This window comes from Crassostrea angulata, chromosome 5 (genome assembly GCF_025612915.1).
Source record: "Crassostrea angulata isolate pt1a10 chromosome 5, ASM2561291v2, whole genome shotgun sequence".
In the NCBI taxonomy this organism is placed as follows: Eukaryota; Metazoa; Mollusca; class Bivalvia; order Ostreida; family Ostreidae; genus Magallana; species Magallana angulata.
Genome location: NC_069115.1, coordinates 57,622,613 through 57,641,155, shown reverse-complemented (window position 1 = coordinate 57,641,155; position 18,543 = coordinate 57,622,613). Strand labels below are relative to the sequence as shown.

At 36.4% G+C, this 18,543-nt stretch overlaps 4 protein-coding genes and 1 non-coding gene across 6 annotated transcripts; 2 read left to right on the top strand and 3 right to left on the bottom strand.

The window, feature by feature from the left end:
• Window positions 1–457: 457 nt before the first annotated feature.
• LOC128183489 (paired box protein Pax-6-like) lies at window positions 458–3,548 on the top strand. 2 transcript variants are annotated; one of them, XM_052852502.1, is made up of 3 exons: window positions 458–650; window positions 737–817; window positions 1,002–3,548. In XM_052852502.1, exons 1-3 carry the CDS (start codon window positions 626–628, stop codon window positions 2,627–2,629), a joined length of 1,734 nt encoding a protein of 577 aa, XP_052708462.1. In that variant the 5' UTR covers window positions 458–625; the 3' UTR covers window positions 2,630–3,548. The 2 variants fall into 2 exon arrangements, with proteins under 2 accessions (XP_052708462.1, XP_052708461.1); XM_052852501.1 differs by having other exon boundaries at window positions 458–817.
• Window positions 3,549–4,472: 924 nt separating this feature from the next.
• On the top strand, window positions 4,473–4,544 carry Trnad-guc (transfer RNA aspartic acid (anticodon GUC)). The gene has a single exon. It is a non-coding gene; the product is annotated as a tRNA-Asp (tRNA).
• A 2,095-nt stretch (window positions 4,545–6,639) lies between these two features.
• Window positions 6,640–7,684, bottom strand: LOC128182798 (uncharacterized). The gene is made up of 2 exons (XM_052851548.1): window positions 7,491–7,684; window positions 6,640–7,374 (listed from the first exon to the last, which is right to left on the bottom strand). The coding sequence occupies exons 1-2, from the start codon at window positions 7,539–7,541 to the stop codon at window positions 6,997–6,999; spliced, it is 429 nt and encodes a 142-aa protein (XP_052707508.1). The 5' UTR covers window positions 7,542–7,684; the 3' UTR covers window positions 6,640–6,996.
• A 3,190-nt stretch (window positions 7,685–10,874) lies between these two features.
• Window positions 10,875–11,900, bottom strand: LOC128182799 (uncharacterized). The gene is made up of 3 exons (XM_052851549.1): window positions 11,553–11,900; window positions 11,145–11,382; window positions 10,875–11,014 (listed from the first exon to the last, which is right to left on the bottom strand). The coding sequence occupies exons 1-3, from the start codon at window positions 11,604–11,606 to the stop codon at window positions 10,938–10,940; spliced, it is 369 nt and encodes a 122-aa protein (XP_052707509.1). The 5' UTR covers window positions 11,607–11,900; the 3' UTR covers window positions 10,875–10,937.
• A 4,663-nt stretch (window positions 11,901–16,563) lies between these two features.
• LOC128184317 (uncharacterized) lies at window positions 16,564–18,253 on the bottom strand. The gene is made up of 3 exons (XM_052853753.1): window positions 18,104–18,253; window positions 17,610–17,883; window positions 16,564–17,451 (listed from the first exon to the last, which is right to left on the bottom strand). The coding sequence occupies exons 1-3, from the start codon at window positions 18,164–18,166 to the stop codon at window positions 17,207–17,209; spliced, it is 582 nt and encodes a 193-aa protein (XP_052709713.1). The 5' UTR covers window positions 18,167–18,253; the 3' UTR covers window positions 16,564–17,206.
• Window positions 18,254–18,543: the final 290 nt, after the last annotated feature.

Genomic DNA, 18,543 nt, shown 5'->3' with positions numbered 1-18,543 from the left:
TATTGAACCCGATGTAATATAGCAGAATAAGGTACAAGACTTTGGATCCTGAAATATAACAGTAATTGCGAAAATTAAGATTAAAGTGAATGATAGATTGATTAAATAAATGAATGTGTAAGTAAGTAAATAAATAAATGAATTTATTAATTAATTCTTTTATTGATTAATGGATAAATACATTTTTCTTCTTCTATTGATCAGTTTTATGCTTGGCTCCAATGTTGGGAGTGTCGCACATGTTATTTATAATTTGATAATTGAAATAAACGAATGAGTATCAAAAATGATTCTTATGACGATTTAAAATTAAATAAATTCTTAATTATGATAAATACACCGTTAACTATTTAACTTGCAATTTAACTTTACGTTGACCATAATTATTTATCATCTACAGGGCTAAAATTAATATCAAATTATGAAATACATTGTATAATTTTAAATACCTCCTAAAGCCAAAATGTCATTGCAACAATTAGCAGCAGCATGCACGCGCCCTGTCCCGCAGACTGGACAATTAGCGCCCACTGCAGCCCCGGTAAGCTGACCCCAACACTTAGCAGCCGCAGCGTGTTATAATTAATTCCGGAGGGAGACAATTCTCGTGCCACGGAATGGACCGATGCGATTGGTTAACCGTCCTTCAGGTTTAATATATATACAATGTTGTATGAAAAATTTCATATCAACAAATTTCATTCAAACAAGATGGAGAATACTTTCAATTTTCCAGACATACTAGAAGAGAACAGCTTACAAATTCCCGAACAAAATTATTCATCCGAAGAAACAAATGAATCAACAAACATAAAAGGTATAAAAATATGCTTAATATTAATGATACCACAGACACTAAATTAAATGCACTCAAAATGATATCATGTCCAATCAATATCAATATCAATGAAAAACGGCGTGTTGAAAGTTATGACTGACTTTGAAAAATAATTTATATATACAAAATATCTAAAACTTTTGTTTTTCTCGTCTATTTCTAGGGTTCTCCGCTAGTGGCGTGAATCAGCTGGGTGGGACGTTTATCAACGGCCGACCGCTGCCAGAGAGTATCCGTCAAATGATCCTGAAGCTGCATCATGATGGCGTCAAGTCGTCCGAGATTTCCCGTGTCACGAAAGTCTCGCACGGCTGTGTGAGCAAGCTGTTAAACCGATACCAGAACACTGGATCTATCGCCCCCTCCATCGCCGGCGGATCCAAACCGAAGGTCTCCACTGATGCCGTCATAGACATGGTCGTCAAATACAAGACGGAAAATCCTGAGATGTTTGCGCGGGAAATTAGACAACTTCTCATCCAAAATGGCGTCTGCTCAGAACAAAACGTTCCCAGCGTTAGTTCTGTAAATCGAATTTTAAGACGAAACGATTTGGGGACAAAATCTCTACCGATGGGATCCAATATGGTGGAGAGATTTAGCAGCTTGTCGGGAGTGAACAACTTTACAGGGAACGAAATCACTGTCAAAAGAATTGCGACATTCCAAGTTCAAGACTTGGGTGTCCAATCACCACAACAAGCAGGAACTGACCAATCCATTCGGTCCTTGAAGAGGAAGCACGAGGACGAGGACACAGAACAAGCCGCGAAGATGCAGAAAATCAACCAGTATAGTCATCTACCTCTGAACGCTTCAAATCCAAATATAGTATGTTCTCCGGGAGAAACGGGTCCCCAAATGAAACCACACGTGAAAACACAAATGAATAGTCTTGTTCCAATACAGCCAAGACCGTCAAAACCCCAGCAAAACTCTCCATCAGAATTCAATCATTTCAAGCCAGGTCAAATGATTACATTCGTACAGAATAGCAAATTCGTTCCACAGAAATTACAAGAGACACAGCCTATTTTACAAAACACAGTCACCATTCCGGGGCAACAGTTGAAAACCACGGTTACAAATCATCCCGTTGCTCCTCTGATTTCAAATTCTACATCTTCACCAGTACCAGTGAGCAACACGATGTCTTCATGTCTGCAAACTCCACTTGTTGCATGCACTGAACCTTTGGCTGCTCCATCTTTCGCTGCTACTCCTCTCCATACCACAGAGAAAACCGCCACCTCTACAGCCACAGAGGGTCGGTCTGAGGTCTTCCAGCCTTTCTCCTTCGTTGATCCTACGTTCGGATTAATCCACGTTTCACAGGCACCACCAGAAATGCTGTCTTTTTTAGGACTAACGAAACAACACCATAGTAGTGACTCCGTTCTGCAAGTCAGCAAAGATTTTCTCGATAACAACGTGAACAGATCCCAATGTACTGTCAGAGAACAGGAAGTCATTAACACAAATGGTGGAGGAGAGAAAATGTCTCCTGCGCAAATTTACGAAAGCACTTCATTTTTACAACAGCTGAACTGTTCCATGGGTACAGAGCAGTGTTCCTCGGCCGTCTGTGAGGAGAAGTCCTACTCCATAGACGCGTCCTTCCAGAGAGACCTGGATGTTCTGTCTGTCGACTTCAGCTCGACCTCTGACTCCGACCTATCCAGTGATCACGACTCCATTCTGGATTCTTTCTATCAGTCTCCCCCAAACATTGCAGGGCAATACAGCGAACAAGCCCAGATCCACAGAAAACAGTTATTCCCAGTGTGCTGAAACCAATTCCATAGTTATCCCGTTTGCTAAAACAAACGACATAGTTATTTTTCGTGTGCTAAGACGGTTATTTTCTTGTGTTACATGTACGACCGTCATTTCGTGTCATAACACCAATGTCAGAGTTATTTCCTTTGTGCTGAGACCGTTATTATTCCAATGAAAGAATTATTCAGAGTATGCTTGATTAATTGTTGTCATTCCCTGTATTTTAGTTATTTACCGTGTGTTTAGATCAATGTTACAGGTATTGACCATGTCAGTGGTAAGATCAATGTTACAGTTATTTACCGGTAAGATCAATGTTACAGTTATTTACCGGTAAGATCAATGTTACAGTTATTTACCGTTAAGATCAATGTTACAGTTATTTACTGGTAAGATCAATGTTACAGTTATTTACCGTGTGGTAAGATCAATGTTACATTTATTTACCGGTAAGATCAATGTTACAGTTATTTTCCATGTGCATTGACAGCTATCAGTTATTTACCGTACGCTTTCACTATGCTAGAGTTATCTCCCGTCTGCCTAGACCCAATGTTGTTTTTACCATACATGTGCCTCGATCAATGTTACAATTTTAGACCAATGTCAGAGTTATTTTCCATGTATTGATGAACCAATGGTTGTCCAATAAAGATATATTTATTTGATATGCTAAGTGTTATAAGAACTTTAGTACAGCCACTACAGATCTGTAAATGACACAAATGATGAACAAGGCGTACATCTTTAAAAACATTAAAATATTTCCTTGGGTGATTTCAAAAACAATGAAAAAAATTCGCGTTTAGCGGGTTATGTAATTTTTTCTGCTATACCTTCATAACCCGCGTGAATCTTCAAAGGAGAAAGCATTTTCTTGTTTATATTTACATAGCTAATGAATTGATCATAAAAAACTAAATTATTGTTTATGAACTCCAGTACCGTTTATATAAAAGAATAAGCCAAGCTGTCTTACATGGGAATTTTAGTCCGATATTATCATGGTTACATAGATTGTTATAGATAGTTTTGAATTCTTTGAATTACAAAACTTTAATGTAACACAAGTAACGTTACATTGCCTGCATGCAGTCAATGGTTTTTCTTAGGTTTCGACCGATCGATAAATTGAATAGAACTGGATCTTGTAGAATTTAGACCTGTCAGTTTCTCAGTATAGAGCTGATAAATCACGGCCAGTTTTTTTTAAGAAATAGAGAAGAAAATACTTCAATGATGAAAATCGTAGCCATTAATTATAAACGTTACGGGGGGGGGGGGGGGGTGTTAAAATGGGTTCTTCGTTGAAAATGCTCGTGTGTATTATGACTATTATATTTACAATTGATGAAATATTGTATAAATTTTCTTTAAAAATTTATATTAGGCCGATTTTGGGATTGTACAGTAATGTAATGAAAGTGCATATATATATTTTTTAAGGATAGATATATGCATTAAGCTATATAAAAAGCGTGGGAAAAAATGATTAAATTGAATCCTGTTTTTAAGCAGAAACTGTAATTCCTAACATACAATATTTCTACAATACCAATGGTCGGGGGGGGGGGTTGGGTTTCAGACAGACAGTTCTGCCCCCCCCCCCCCCCCCCCCAGTATGATCTGGAGAAAGGGGGCCGGGGGAGAACTGTCTTTCTACCCACCCACCCCCCCCTCCAGATCTTTCTGATTGGGATTAAACCAGACATGAGAGGCTGAGTGTCGTGAGGTCAAAGTCAACACGCAGTCGGTCTAGATACGAATAACAACAATTTGTGTTGTTTATGGTCTAGTGACGTTTATAAAATATTACAGGTCAACCACTTTCGATTTAAACCTCAGTAACAACAACTCCTCGGTAGTATAGTGGTAAGTATCCCCGCCTGTCACGCGGGAGACCGGGGTTCGATTCCCCGCCGGGGAGGAGTACATTTTTTTCTTATCTCTTTTACGTGTTATTCTTTAATTTCTATAAGAATCGAGTGCGCTGATTAGCTAACATTTTATTTTGTGATTAATTTTTGTTTTTCCTGACCTTATCAATATCTGTAAATTGCATTTCCTTATGAAAATGATTTGAAACTGTCATCTTGGAAATTAATTAATTAGACATTTAAAAAAATATCATGTTGTTAACTTTTTATATATCTATTGAAAAAAAACAAGTCTGCATTACTGTTTTATGGAAATAAAATTTGTAAACATGTACTCAAAATTTTAAGAATGGGGAGCATATTTTTTGACATTGGAAGACTGAGTAAGTAATAATTCAAAGCAACATGTAATTAAAAGAACAAAAAGTACAACCTATTATTTTACGTTTTAAAAATTCGTGACAGGTACGTTTATTATGCATTAACTTAGTCTGAAACATCTGACGTTTTCTTGGCTTTTTTTAATGATTTTGATAATTTACTTGCTAGGAACGACGTTGCTAGGAAAACGACCCGGCAAGTAAAATATCAAAATTGTTTTAAAAAACAGGAAAACTTCGGGTATATCGCACAAGCATTAACTGAACTTAAGATATTGTAACTTCCAAAAAAAAAAGCAATTCTAAATCGTACAAATTAGTCCCTGTGCCACGAGGAATTCAGTGAACGAAAGGAATTTAGAAGTTCAAAACAAGATTATTATTCATAGAAGGGCCCTATGCATGCAGCTGTCACCGAGGGATACCTGCATACACACGGTAAGTCCGGCGGAGGTGATCAGGATAATTACAATGCATTCAGTACCACATTCCACAGACAGATGGTTCTCTTCAGAGAAATATGTCACGGTGTTTAAGACAGTTATAATCATTTGATAATTTGAAGTGCATGTAAAATACCAGAAAATCACAGCGGGGCGTAAATCTTTAGAAATTGATGTTTACTACGTTAATTTCTATAATTAAAAGATGTTGCTGTGTACTATGTTAATTTCTATGATTATGTATACACAAGGGTAAAAAACGTACATACCGTGGTATATCTGGGTAATTTTTTAAGTACAAACAATTCACAATTGTCGATATGATGAATTCACCTGATAGCAGACATTCAAGTTATAGTTGTTATTTTCATGGCCAACGATAACATGGCAGATAATTTAATGGCTATGTGTGTCCATTACATGCGTGGATTCAGAATTTTTTCTGCGGGGGGGGGGGGGGGGGTCCGAGGTTTATTTTATTTTTTTTTTTGGGGGGGGGGGTGTTAAAGTAAATCAACCCACCAATATCGGTTTACCTGCAAGACAAACTTGTAGATTCAAAACATAGGGCTAGTCAAAATAATAAAATAAATATTCGGTAGCTATAATCGATGCAATAAGCATTTTATCTTTTACGAAACAATGTTTAAAAGGTGCAAAGAAAAAACCCTACAAAGAGCTATAATTATCCTAGAGACAATGAAAACAGACAGTACACTGTGTCAACAAAATCTATTAAAAATTCAACCCTTTTCTCATATTACTGAACCCATTGAGTTTGTAAACAGATTCAGTTTCAAATAGCTTCGCACTTTAACCTTAGGGGTAGTAAAAGTGAAAACTTATCCACTTTGGGAGTGGGGAAGGCGCCGAGACGGCACCGATTCGACAGATAGCCGACGTTATTGGGCTATTTCTGACTTCGCGGTTTAAAAATACATTTTGACGTTACCTCAGCACGTCATATAGCCACCCCGGGGTGAATTATGACCCTTAATCGTGACCAGCATTGTACCCTGAATTTACGCACTTCCTATAGACCCCCGTGTAACAGAGCCGCCGTCACGGACAGACACTTCCATGATATGGGGTAGGTACATTTGGTTCTCCTAATTACTTTCAACCAAAACATCCAGAAAAATATCTATAAATCACAGTGAACAAGTTCAGCTTCTTGGTATCTACATGTACATATATACTGTATACCTACATGTAATCAGGAGAAGTCAGCGATATTAGCAGGAAACTCTTCGTCGCTTCTTAGTATACACAACAAACCTTTTACATGTACTTTAGAGTGATAAAGATAACGCACAAAGAAATCACTTTATACAAAAGCTTTATTTTTCCTTGATGACCATGAAAATGAGACAGCACATTGTTGTACAGCAATTGTGCTTACAAGTATTTATACAATGTATACTATGTATAAACTGCAGTCTCTTTTTGATCGTATAAAACCGATACAGGCTCCTAAACCTGTGATAACTGTCAATGTACGTATCGGCCATCAATACAACCGTCTACCCGAGGACATCGTCTGTCTCGGCTTTATCTGTGCGGCGTTAAGTCCGCCACATTGTCCGTCGTCCGGAAACTCTCACTAAAACTATTTAGTAGTCCGGAATTACTATCGATAACTCCAGAGGAGTCGGGAACAGCTCCGTTTGATCGGTCTTTCATACATCGTCCTCCTGGTCTGAGAAATCGGACGAGATAGAGGCCTCATCTGCCTGAGAGTACTTCCATAGTTTGACGTTTGTCATCAGGATCCCGCGGTACTGACTCTCCGTGAGTTCAGCTTCCGGTAGAGTCGTGGCAACCGACGGAAGGCCCCTGGAGGAGACACTGCTCTCCCCTTCTGAGATTGCTGAATGGAGACTGTCGCTGGAGGCCGACAGGAGCGAGTCCATGCTGGATTTCCTGGAAGTCAGGGAACATCGACTGGGATTTCTGCTGAGGCTGGATTTCGCCGAGGACCCATTCATTGCTTTCAGCGTATTGGTTAGGCCAATCAACTGTTTCATAATGACAACGTCCTGGTTTCTCATTTCTCTCTGTAATTAAATAAACAAGAACAGTTAGTACCAGGTACAGACAATAACAATTTTTTATTTATCAAGAAAAAAAAAGAACAGTACCTGTACTTATCAGAGACAAATCATCAACTCACCAATTCTTTCTTAAGCAAAGCCAAAGCGCCATCGATTCTTTCAGAAGCCATTTTATAGTTTTCCTATTGCGTTTTGTAACAATCAATTAGGTTCCAAGTTCTCAGATCACGAGCCAAACTCTGAATGAGACAGTACCGGATCGTCCCTGTATTTATAGTCTCCACCGGGCTGGTGTGCAGGTATGCGCGCATTATCTCGGTCCACTGGGTCCCCACACGGAGCGCAATCTCTGCGGGTGCAAGCCTCGCCACCAGGGGGAGATCAACTTTCTCCTGGTATTGTTCGTGACAGTCCGTGGCATAACAATACACAAGTCCCAGTAGGGCTGCCAAGTAAACCCAGGCACCTGATAAAACGCTCCTCAATAGTGTTTTATGTTCAATATTGAATAAATTCTAATTAAGATGTGACAATGTATCGAAATTTTATTGCAAATTTAAAACGCCATCAATGTCAGACCTAATTCCTTATTGCTTCGAAGGGTCCAATTTATTGAACGAGTTGCACCTTGTCAATTGGGGGAGTAAGACGGGAATTAGGGGTAAAAACCTGTTGCTATGGTTATGTAAGCTTCCCGCGATAATGAAAATCACAATAGAACACGGGTGTCAACTTCAGACGAGAGTGCCTCCTTAAGTTTTATTAAAATCCAACATTTGCCAATTACAAAACACAATCGTAAAACAATGAGGGGAGCTGAATAGTGCAAGTATGATGGTCTATAAATCCGGGTATCACAAACAGCCGGAGAAATAATGACGCAATAAGATTACGGGGAAATATCGTATTACAAGAATTTTTTTCTTGAAAAAAGATTGCATGTCATATAACTTTTTGCAATGTTTTGAAAACAACAAGGAACAATTGTAAAAATACGCATCTTAAACATTTTCATTTTTTTAGCGAACGAAAAAAATGCAAACTTCTGATATCGATGGATTGATTTCTTCGTGTCATAATATTGAAGCCAGTTCATTTTCAATTCAATTAACTTTATACACGAACACAACTTTATGAAAAAGCGCAACAATATTGTTAAGAGTATTTGTCAACCAAAATAAAATTTCCAAAAATTTAGTGTATTTGATTCAGGAAAAATATTTGCAATCAAAAGACAAATGATATTACTTTGCGCAATTACTGAACAATTCAGATTCACCTGTATACAGACACCGACATGGTTTTATCCATTCTTCTAATATAATACAACATATACCATTATTTAAAATTAAAGATAGTGTTACAGGCGTAAAAAAGTAAGTTTTTGGAAATTGTTATAGCTAGGAATAACATTGCATTTAATATTTTTTAATGTATTTTTGTGTATTGAAACAAGTATGCAATATGCTGCACATACTTGTATGTAAGGTGTAGTGTAAATTTAAATTTAAATCGATTTGTTTTTAAAAGTTCTGCTTAACCAACTTCAATTTGTTACAAATTTATGCTCGACAAAAAATAAGTGTTTTCAATTAAACTGTTTTTAAAAGGTACGCAATGAACTTTTTAGAATCAATAACATTCAATTTCCTTTTTCAATTCCACTTACAAATGTACATCCATGGTTTAATGTTTTCGTTTTGAAATAAAGTAAATCTATTAAAAAACAGGGAGTGATGAGTGATTAGGAAAGGTTAAAAGGATATTGAGTGACTTTATCTGCAACGTAGCTCCATTAAATTCTGATCTTTGTTTACATCTGTGTATTTTTATGTCGTATAAACACGAAAATTAAATCTGATAAATTAAAACAGGAAAATTGTTCACTCCTCTTCATAATCAAATACGTGTTACCCTAAGAATGTTTTTAACAATCGTAAATGATTGGTAAGTATACATATAATGAGTATCCCTCCATTTAATATGTAGCATCGTTTTTGAATTGTTCAGTATTAGTCACTGAACTGCACAAAGACATCTCGATCCCCTGCAATATATTTCAAATATAAATGTCTTTCTTTTCTTTTCCTTTCCTCATGAAGGGAATTAGAGTTGCACGAAAAAACACTACTTAAGTCTCAGGAAAAAACATGCCTTTGTTTTGAAATAAATTTATTTGACTTAATCTCCAAAATCTATGTTCCCCTGATGGACTTTCAGGACAAAATAGCCCCGTTATCTTGAGTCGCAATCAGCCATTTTGTTGGCAATGACGTCACAGTAGACTCTAAATCTCTTTTGTTTTACCAACCAGTAGGGGGTGACATCTAAGTAAAAGTGTTATGAAACACGACCCCAGACTGTGTTAAGTGTTTTGACGACTAAGATAAGTACAATCCCCCCTCAAAAGTACTCTCTGACACAGACAGGGTCCCCCAGCATTCCTCCCGGGCACTCAGTGGTGCGGGGCACGATCAAACGGTACCACGTGATCTGCACGTAGAAATTATGTAACAATGGACACTGAAAGTTCACGTGAAAACGTTTCATGAAGAAAATGAATGGTTGAACATAAACACACGGTCTATATTGAATGAATGATAATGAATGATTTAACAAAAACACATGGCCTGTATTCATCAAATATTGCTTTGAACTGATGTTTGTGGACCACGTACCTAAATCACTGTTCCTTTTCTTGAGTTTTTATATTTCATTCGCATCTGACCATTAGGTTTCTTTATTAAATACATTACAGCTCGCAACATGCAATGTTTTATATGAGCAACCTGCAATATACAAACAACTTGCTCTTTCCGGATCATGTCAAATCGGTGCAGTATCTAAGACTGCCAAATTAAAACAACATGCAACATTTATGTATTTGACCAACATAGACAATATACCTTTCGATTGTTTGATTATGTTGTGAAAGTAAAATATATGCAATTTATTTGTTTATCATAGGGGTATTAATCACTGACCATGTACATTTTCCATGTACTGACAATCCACATGCGTTAAGTACTGTTTATTTAATTTGTGTGTGCACAACCCGTGTTAAAATTTCATTGTAATTTATACAGCGATTTATTTCTTTTAACCAATTTATTATCAGAATTTAGGTATAGGTAATACAGCTGTACCATTCAATCTTTAAAAAAGTTGACTATATAGTTCTACCAGTCATAATTCCTCACAGATGGCGCTGAGCCGGAAATCGGTTAGGTACAAGATCTAACAATGGCAACGCTAAAACTAATGCTGTTTGATGTCTGAAATCAAACGCTCAGTCTGGCCGATAAAGCTGGTTAACTTTAATAATAAAGCATGTGTTTGATAAACTACAAAATATATTATTACGGATTAAGAAGCTACACGTTGAATTACAGACACCATACAAATCCTGTTTTGGCAACACCTTGTCGAATGCAACACTGTCCAGTAATCGAAAAGGAATACGTGTCTCCAATAGCAACGCACATCTTTCGTCGTCTTTGTTTGAGATGAACATATTGGACCTTTGGTTAAGTTACAAGGAACTTTTGTTTAGAAACAGAGTGAATTCAGTCAGAGTCGTGGCCTAAGCAAGAAACGTCTGAAGACTCTCTAATACTCATGTCTTCAAGGGAGCTTATGATTTCTGGAATAAAAGATAATAGTTTTTAAAGGAGGTAAACATATGTCTTCCATCAGGTTTAAGCAAAAGGAGCATATCTTCCATTCATTTGAAATTTAAATCTACTTAAGTAGATATGATATTTTTTTCGTACCTTCGAGATTTTTCAAGGATTTTGACAATATCTCTGTTGGTGTAGCAAGTCTCCAATTCATTGAGTCCTCCTTATTTCCGTACAACCCCAGACAGTTGATGTGACCATGTCTACAGATAAAGGCCTGATCCGGAAGTAGTCGAGGGACCGGAAGTGGGGACGATGCCGCTCTCTGAATGCGCCTGCTAATCTGTAGGAAGTTTTCCATGAGGTGCTCCTCCTGCTCTTTGATGCTGTCCTATTCGTTTGGAATCAAATAAAAATTACTAGTACATGTCTTTATCTCTAAACTGCAAAAGCGCACTAAAATTGTTTAAATTTCAGTCTGAGTTTACATTTGTTATTGGTTCTGTAGTCACTAAAGATACATAAGCTTATCTTGATTGTTGCAAAATAAAAAGTTCTCACCAGCTCATGTTTTATGACTTCGAATTTGCTCAAATCCTTCGACGTGTAATCCATTTTGATGCTTTACCGGGGGTAGTATACTTATCCTTGGCTGATAAATGTCAACTCTGTATGATACAATATTGTTATAGTTTACATAACGGACCAGATTAGTATTTATAAATATTGAGTGAAACGCATGATTGAGAGTGAAAAACAACAAAATGTTGTCGCAGTATGCACCCCCACTGGTGGTTCCTTTGATTTTCTGCACACACCAGTATCGAATGACCGTCCACCATTGTTATTTGTGTGACAGGAGGCGACGGGGAGCCCAAACTGTTTGTCGGGGATTGAATTCCCGCCACATCGGACCATAAGTATTGAAGGGGTTCTTTTGGTACTCAGTCCGAATTATCATACAGTTGCAATTTGATTGTTAAATAATTGCTATTATGCATGTCGTTTCAAGTGAGAAAAATATGGTACAGAGCATGACTATGAATGGACAAATGTCGTTCTGAATATAATCTATAGTATACTTGCAAGAGGTACATTCAAGTCAACAGACATTTTGACGTAATCGTTTTATAATGGAATATTTTCGCCGCGAATTTAAATCAACATTGAATCAATCATTCAATCTGTGAAACAATATTTGAAATTATATTTAATTGAACAATACAGAGATTTCAGCATCTTCGCTAGCCAAGAGTTTCTGAGAAGCGGTGCGGATCAGAAACCCTTGGCTAGCGAAGATGAGATTTCAGAAAAATTTGTTTTCATGATGTATTACAGGTTTCATCGTCAATCAGTTTGTGAAACAGAGGGTGTTCTGAACCGTTCGTTAAGTGTGTCTTGACGTGAAAATATTTAAAGCAAATATAAATTGACAAATTTTAAATTTAGACAAAATTTAATGCAAGTTTATCCCTTTCTCATTCGGCGTTATTTCTACCACTTCATTGTGTGCAGTGTATCAATCTATTATGGAATCCTGACGTTCATGTTTTGAAACATGTACTCTCACCTATTCTAAATTTGTAAATTCTAGGTAAACTTGTGGCTTTTGTTCGCAGCGTGGCACTCTGACACTGACAAAAAGAAAAATCTTTTTTTTTATTTTGCGAAAACAAATCTTGCTCAATTCAGAAATTACTACCCCAACTTTAAACCGGTGATTGTGTGTATTATCAAGTTTACAAAATACTCAAATGGAGTAAACAAAGTTAAAAGCTCTTTCCGTTCCTAAATTGAATCACTGTTCTTTCTGATGCACATTTATTTTTTACGCATATCTATTTTTATTTCTTCATCGTGATAATATAATGTAATATACTTTGGGTAAAAGGCTTTGGTTATCACCCGACAATTTCTGTGGTTATATTAAAAAAAAGGGGTGAGTGCCCCGAGGATTAAATATCAAATAAAGTTATTCCGACCTATTTCGTGGTTTTAAACGATTTTTTATTTGGTTTAGTGTTCTCCGAGTGTGTTTTTTTACTTCCTACCCCATAGGTTACATAGGAGAGAGCAACAAAGTGTGACACACTCGGTGATAGGCGGTTAATGTCTGCATTTATCGATTAATTGTTGAAATCGATCGAACCGAAACTCGCTTTTTATTTACTCATGAAAAATTGAAATATATTTGTTGAAAAGAGATAAAGAGGTTAATAAGGTTATTGAAATATGTCGGTAGGAATGTTGACGATTTAAACTTATCTTTCAAAGTCTTTTTAAATAAACGCTTTATTTGTCTATATCTTTTAAAATTGAAGTTTAATTTAAATTAAAATTTATATATTGAGTACCATGTAGGTTTTAGTGATTAATCGTATTCTTAACGCCTCTACCAATTTTTTACATTCTTTTGAACAAGAAAGATAACACATAACCTAAATAACCTATAACCTAACACTGGTGTATGTAACCTTATGCTCAGAGTAAAAACTAATTAAGGTGACTGATCTCTAAGGTTGAAGTTTGATATATTCATACAGGTAATGCCTTAATTTTTATAAAATTAAACAGGTACCAAAAAAGAGATTTTTTCACTTTAGACGGTTGTAGAAATACCCTGACATCACAAACACAACTGTTGAGTGATTAAATCATATAAACAAATGTATACAATTTCATGATACAGAGTAACCTCTTAAGTTTTAACTTTATTGCAATGTCATTTCCATATATTTTATCACACAGTAATGTTAAACAAGGCGAAATACATATATTTCAAACATAAAATTTTACGTGTTTAGTAAATAAGTTGAATGTGATTTTTAGTCTAAATGAAGAATTGTAGATTGTTTAGTGTGACCCGAGGCCGAGGTCGGAGGTCAATGTTTCAGCACGCGACCTGTTGCATTGTTCCTGTCCAGGTGTATGGTCCGTACCGACCTGACCTAGGACCCAGGCCCCTTACACCCGAATAACGTGTCAAGGTATATGATCTATTTTGATTACAAAATCAAATCAGAGATTTAAATCTTATTTATGGATTAAAGATATGAATTACCTGAGTAGACAATTATTAACACAGCACAGAATGATTCGGGATTTAGTTTCGGTAAGTTTAGATGTATATGACAATTAATTTGCGCTTTATCATCGTACGTATAAAATGATGAATGGTTTTTTAATACGAACTTTATGGAATATGATGGGAATGTTTGAAATATTTAAATGGGGTTACATTTTTTTTGATAAATTTGATTGTATCGAATGGGTATCTATTTAAAAACGCTAGCAAGGACAGGAGTGTTCCTCACCTGTTTGTACCTGTCTACCTGAGGGAGAGGGGACCTGGTCCACATCATAACAGAACAGCTAAATCACGGCGAAGTGTACGGAGGCATGCATTTGCAAACGTGTTTCTTCACTCTTTTCGTTCTTTTCACTTCTTCACAGAGAACAAAATGATGCACATTTAAATGTGAAGAATTTAAGACAGTAAAATATGGAAATTATCATACGAAAAGAACGTACTTCATGCTTACAAAAATTCCATAAATAAAGGTTACTGTAGAGAATTAAATGAGTCCTGCATATAGCATAAGGCCCTTGGAAAGATAAATAAATGGCATGCTCTCTATTTGAATACTGTATCAGGCTGTACGTAAATGCATTTTTTATCATTTGATACATGCTTTCAATTTTTATATCGTGTAATTTTTTTTCTTTTTTGTGGTGGGGGTTGTTGTTAAGAAACGTGGTACATGTATTAAAGATTTAAATATGATTTCTGATCATATTCTGTGTTTTATGCGGGATATTTTAAGATGATTGATGATAATACAAGACAAAGAATTACATCTTTAAAAGGAGATTAAATATTAATCATAAGCAATGCACTTTAACCATAAATAACCACTCATATTTTATCTTTGTATATTTTCAAAATGCATCAATCATATTTTCATTTTTTTAAAATGTTTCATATTTGAAAAATGATATACGCATGAATATGAGTTACGTCAATAGCAGGCCCTTGTTCGTCAAGAGAAATGGCCAACAAATCGAGGCCGGTCGTCGGCTGGTTACCTGGCGTAGACCAGAGATTTTACCTGGATATATACACACCTGTAATTACTTCCCATACAGGTAACATGAAAGATTCAGGTAAAAGTCTCGTGGTGTGCGGTTACCTTGATGATGATTAAATGCATCGATAAAAAATTTAATGGATTTCAAAAAATATCAATCTTTTGATTTTTGTAATTAGTCAATGTAATGAGAGGATGAACATGAGTAATTTGTATTGAGTGCCTTTTAGATGTTCTAGTAGCTGTTTGACATTGGTTTAACTTACTTCTGATGTTTGAAATATTTTTTGTTGTTTTATCCATTACTTAAAACAAGTTCATTTTGATATTAAGAATATTTGAATACTTAGCGGTAAAGATCGCCTAAAAGCATTTTATTTTGGAAAAAGAAGGTTGGCTAAATAAAATCAAAGAACTAATCTAAGTTTATCATATTCTTAACGTTGATTTTCAAAAAAAAAAATTACCTGTACATTATGGAAATGAAATAAAACAAATATATTCCATAAAAGTTATTTTTTCAAATCGAATCTATCTAAATCAAACACAAAAATTCGGCGAACAACGGATATAGCCCGTTGCCCTAAATTAAGATTGTTACGATTAAGGATGTACCAACCTAAAAAAAGCTACACTCGTGTTTGGAATGGAAGTCGACCTGAGCGCACCTGTTGACCCTTGACCTTGCTGAGGGACAGGTGACATGGGCGTGATTCACACTCTGTTGTAACACGGTCCGGGACCTGGAAACACCAATTACATGTCGTCAATGCATCCGCCCTATCTACAGGGACCTTCCCCGCTAACCTTATCCGCTATTTAGCTACTTGAAGTGTTTACGGACAAACGTGCCCCGAAATTATGGGTATTTGTGACATAACCCCTCAAAAGAGAGTGAAGAGTGGGTATGAATTGCGTACAATGGGGGGAGTCGATTAGAAGAGTTTAATGATAAACGTTCTACACCTCATTCAGATCTCTCAGCTTATTCCTATAATGTCTATGTAATCGATCTCTCAGCTTATTCCTATAATGTCTATGTAATGTCTATGTAATGTCTATGTAATGTCTATGTAATGGCTATGTAATGTCTATGGAATGGCTATGTAATGTCTATGTAATGTCTATGTAATGTCTATGTAATGTCTATGTAATCGTATGATGATGCAATGTAATGACTCAATTTTTATTCCAAGGCCCAACTTTTTTTGCGATATGATGCGCTGTAAATGAAAGTATATAACTTTCCAAATACCCTGCCGACCGCAGCAAGAAAAGTATGCGGTAATTCTGATAATTTCCCCTCACCAGAAAATCAGGATGTGCTTTTTCTATAATTAAAGGAACAATTCTTATGTATCCCAGTGATAGGGGCATAACAGCAGCTTCTTATTAATTTATACAGGGATATTTGTCAGTCTGTCATAGCTACTACAGAATTTGTCAATACATCCTGCATTTATCAAGACAACATCAAAGATACATTTGAAGATTTAAAGAGATTTATTTTTCTTCATAACAAGTTGTATAAACATCAACAATTGTAAAACAGTACATAAAATGAATAAATATAATATAAAAAAAGGAGCACCGCCATTTAAACACAAATTCAACTGACGCACAATTATGACACACGGACTTTCAAATTCAATGCAAATGTTTCTTCTCTCAATAGATGGACAGGATTCACGTCACATCCCACTCTAAATGCTAATTTATGTCATCTGGCAAATTACAACCTGGTGTTAATTAGTGTAACTAAAAAAAAACCAGAGAGACAATTTCCTCACTACACGGACTGCTTTACATGACTATGAAATGGCAGTGATATTTGTAAAAAAAATCATATTCTATCACATAATTTCCTCCGTAAAAATCAAGTAGTTCTCCGGTATATATTTAGATGGAACAATATCCTAATAACAAGTATGAAGGATATTTTATGAAATTATTTCCCCGGTAAACAAACCAGTCCTCCGATATAGATTTCGTTTAGAACAAAATCATGTTAATAACTTCATTATAAACATTTTGCGTTGTGGAGGAGATGTTTAATTTGCGGCACAGGATTTCAATTAGTCCCTTCACAAGAAGCATTCAGTTTCCCATTCTCCCCTCTAAGTAATATCATGAACTGTCAGAGCCACACGAGCTACTGACCGATTCCTGGGAGTACTTCCATAACTTAATGTTCTTCATCAGAATCCCGTAGTACTTCTTCTCGTCCACGTCCTCCTCCTCGGGGAGGGGCCTCATGTAGGATAGGGGGCACTTTCTAGGGGTTTCCGGGGACAGTGAGGAAGTTGACCCACCCAGAGATTCCAGGTCACTCTCAGACTCAAAGGGGGAACCTGCTAACTCCTCCTCAGATTCTGCAACCAAAATGAACGTTAAGGTTACTATTTTATTCAACAATTCACAGCAATTTGAAATCAACAAAACAACATGGAAACAATATTGAACAAGACAATGTTAACAAACAGTAGTTAGTTAATCAAGAAGCTGAATAGTTGAATAGTCAATTATTTACCATCAAAGCTGTGGTCGAAGGCCTCGCTCCTGCGGAGTTCCACCACCAGTGGGGCGCTCCTGTGTCTGACCAGTGGGTTCTTCAGGTTACAAACGATGTCCGTCGTTTTCTTGCCCTGCATCCGGTCTAGGGTAGGGCGCTTCATGGAGCCGAAGCTTGCACTCCTGGTGACGGCGCCTGCGACCCGGGGCCCCTTGTTGGTGATCCTACCTATTGTGGTGTTGATAGAGATTAGTTGTCGCATCAGTTTGACATCTTGGCTCCTCATTTCCATCTACAAGACAACAACAACAGTGAAGACGATCTCTGTTTGGCTTACGCCATAAATAAGGAATAGTTCAAAAGTTTTAATAAAAGTCCAGATACACAATTGAAATTAATACGAAAAAAGTAAGGAAAAAAAACACGTGTCATAGTTCAAATGTTGGCAGTGTAAGATATTTTGGACGTTTTTCAATCACAACTTGATGGAAGACTGTATAATGTATACTCACCAGATCGGATTTGAGTAGGGACAGAGCCTCAGTTATTCTGTCTATAGAAGATTTGTCTTCCATTATAAACTATTTAGTTATCGAGACGGTTTGATTTTACTGGAGTTAAAATTCATCAATGTGATTTGGATTACCTGTAAAGCTTTATATATAAAGGTCTCTCGACACGTCCGGTGATTGACAGGTGCTTCCTACCTGTTATCTAGATCACGTGACAACGTCTGCCTACATTGGATTTTACTTGCGTTGACAGCCATCACAACACAGACATTTACATAAAAAACGTCATTTTTTTAAATTTCGAAAACAAACAAGGCTCTTAAGCTGAACAAATATGAAAAAATTTCTCTTTAAGCATAGAATGGTGTGCTAAAATTGGGAAAATATTGACGCTATTTTGTACTTTGTCGGTTCCTATATAAGATGTAGGCGAAATCTGC